The sequence below is a fragment of the Typha angustifolia genome, chromosome 13 (assembly GCF_048772165.1).
Source record: "Typha angustifolia cultivar Huaian chromosome 13, ASM4877216v1, whole genome shotgun sequence".
Lineage (NCBI taxonomy): Eukaryota > Viridiplantae > Streptophyta > Magnoliopsida > Poales > Typhaceae > Typha > Typha angustifolia.
In genome coordinates, this window is record NC_133251.1 from 9,170,042 (window position 1) to 9,171,805 (window position 1,764).

Genomic DNA, 1,764 nt, shown 5'->3' on the forward strand with positions numbered 1-1,764 from the left:
AAGGCAAGGACCGGGGATAAGACCATTAGTTTCTTCAAGGCTTCAAATGCTTCCCTAGCTTTGTCCGTCCATGAAAATGCACCCTTTCATAGCAAGGCTATGAGGGGAGCTGCCACCTTACCATAGTTTGCTACAAACCAGCGATAGTAGCCGGTTAAACCAAGGAAACCACACAGCTCCTTGGTAGTCTTTAGCAGCGGCCAATCCACCATGCTTTAGATCTTCTTAGGGTTTGCTTCCACGTCATCTTTTAATATGATGTGACCCAAGTAGTCGACCCTTTGCTGTCCCCATGAACACTTGGAGTCCTTTGCCTTTAGCTCATGCTGTCGAAGTAGTCCAAGAATCGTCCGAAGATGCCCCAAATGTTCCTCCCATGTGTAGTTGTATACCAATATATCATCAAAAAATATCAGCACATATTGCCTTAGGTGAGGCCTAAAGATATCATTCATCAAGCTCTGGAAGGTGGCTAGGGCATTGGTAAGATCGAAAGACATGACCAGGAATTTATAGTGTCCATCATGAGTTCTAAACGCCATTTTGTGCACGTCGGATGGTTCAGCTCTGATTTGATGATACCTAGCTCTCAAATCCAACATTGAAAAATAGCATGCACTAGCCAGTTCATTCAACAATTCTTCAATCACCGGAATAGTGTACCAATCTTTGACAATGATGGAATTGAGAGCTTGATAGTCTACACAAAACCTCCACGACCCGTCCTTCTTCCGCACAAGTAAGACCAGTGAAGAATAGGAGCTTCTACTTGGCCTTATCACCCCGCTGGACAGCATCTCTTGGACCATCTTTGATATAGCCTCCTTTTGAATGAATGGATATTGGTACGGCCTCACATTGGCTGGACCCGCCCCTAGTAAGATCTCGATGCAATGGTCTTGCGCTCTAGGTGGTGGCAGTCCATGGGGCTGCTGGAACACATCTGCAAATTTCTGCAAAATAGCCTTTAAATCAATAGGTAAGAGTGTTGAATCATCCATGTTTTGGGTCCCCTCGATGAATTGCATGAGGAACCTATGGTACTCAGGTTTTGGCAACCCTTCTATGGACTGGAGCGGTCCTAAGCACCATGTTGGTGTCGTTAACTAGATCGATTTGCCTTCGTATCTGAACTCCATTGCCATGGTGGTGAAATTGAAGGTGACCGGTCAAAGATTCTGAAGCCATTGCACCGCAAGCACCATGTTGGCTCCTCAAAGAGCCAACGAGTAAAGGTCAATTTGGAAGGTATGGCATTGAATTTGCAGCTGTACCTTGTGGCATATGCCCTCAGTTCTCAACATGGTGCTATCTCCGATGATCACATCAAAGCCATTAGAAGGCTCCGACTCTAATCCCAACCGCCTCACCATCCATAGATCTACAAAGTTGTGGGTGCTTCCTGAATCAATAAGAATTAGCACCTTTTTCTTCTTAATCATACCTTCGACCCGAAGGGTTTTTGGAGTTGATTTGTCGGCAAGTGAATGGAAGGAGAGTTCGGCTTGAACTTCCAATGAGTTGTCTTCTTCAATGTGATTCATTTCTTATACTTGCTGCCCTTCAAGATCTTCAATAGGATCTTTCTCAATCATCTCTTCCATGAGCATGATGGTTGCAGGCTGTTTGGCACATTTATGGCTTGGTGTGAAACGCTCGTCGTAATAGAAGCATAACCCCTTTGAACGCCGATCTTCGACCTCTGCTGGTGTGAGGCGTCGCCTTGTCACTCTTGGTTAACACCTAGAGTCAGGGCCTGTCTAT

The 1,764-nt window shown here is 45.5% G+C and overlaps 1 protein-coding gene across 1 annotated transcript; it reads right to left on the minus strand.

Annotated features, from left to right (window-relative positions):
• Positions 1–215: 215 nt before the first annotated feature.
• LOC140772987 (uncharacterized) lies at positions 216–1,544 on the minus strand. The gene is made up of 2 exons (XM_073115272.1): positions 1,275–1,544; positions 216–953 (listed from the first exon to the last, which is right to left on the minus strand). The coding sequence occupies exons 1-2, from the start codon at positions 1,542–1,544 to the stop codon at positions 216–218; spliced, it is 1,008 nt and encodes a 335-aa protein (XP_072971373.1).
• Between the last annotated feature and the right edge of the window lie 220 nt (positions 1,545–1,764).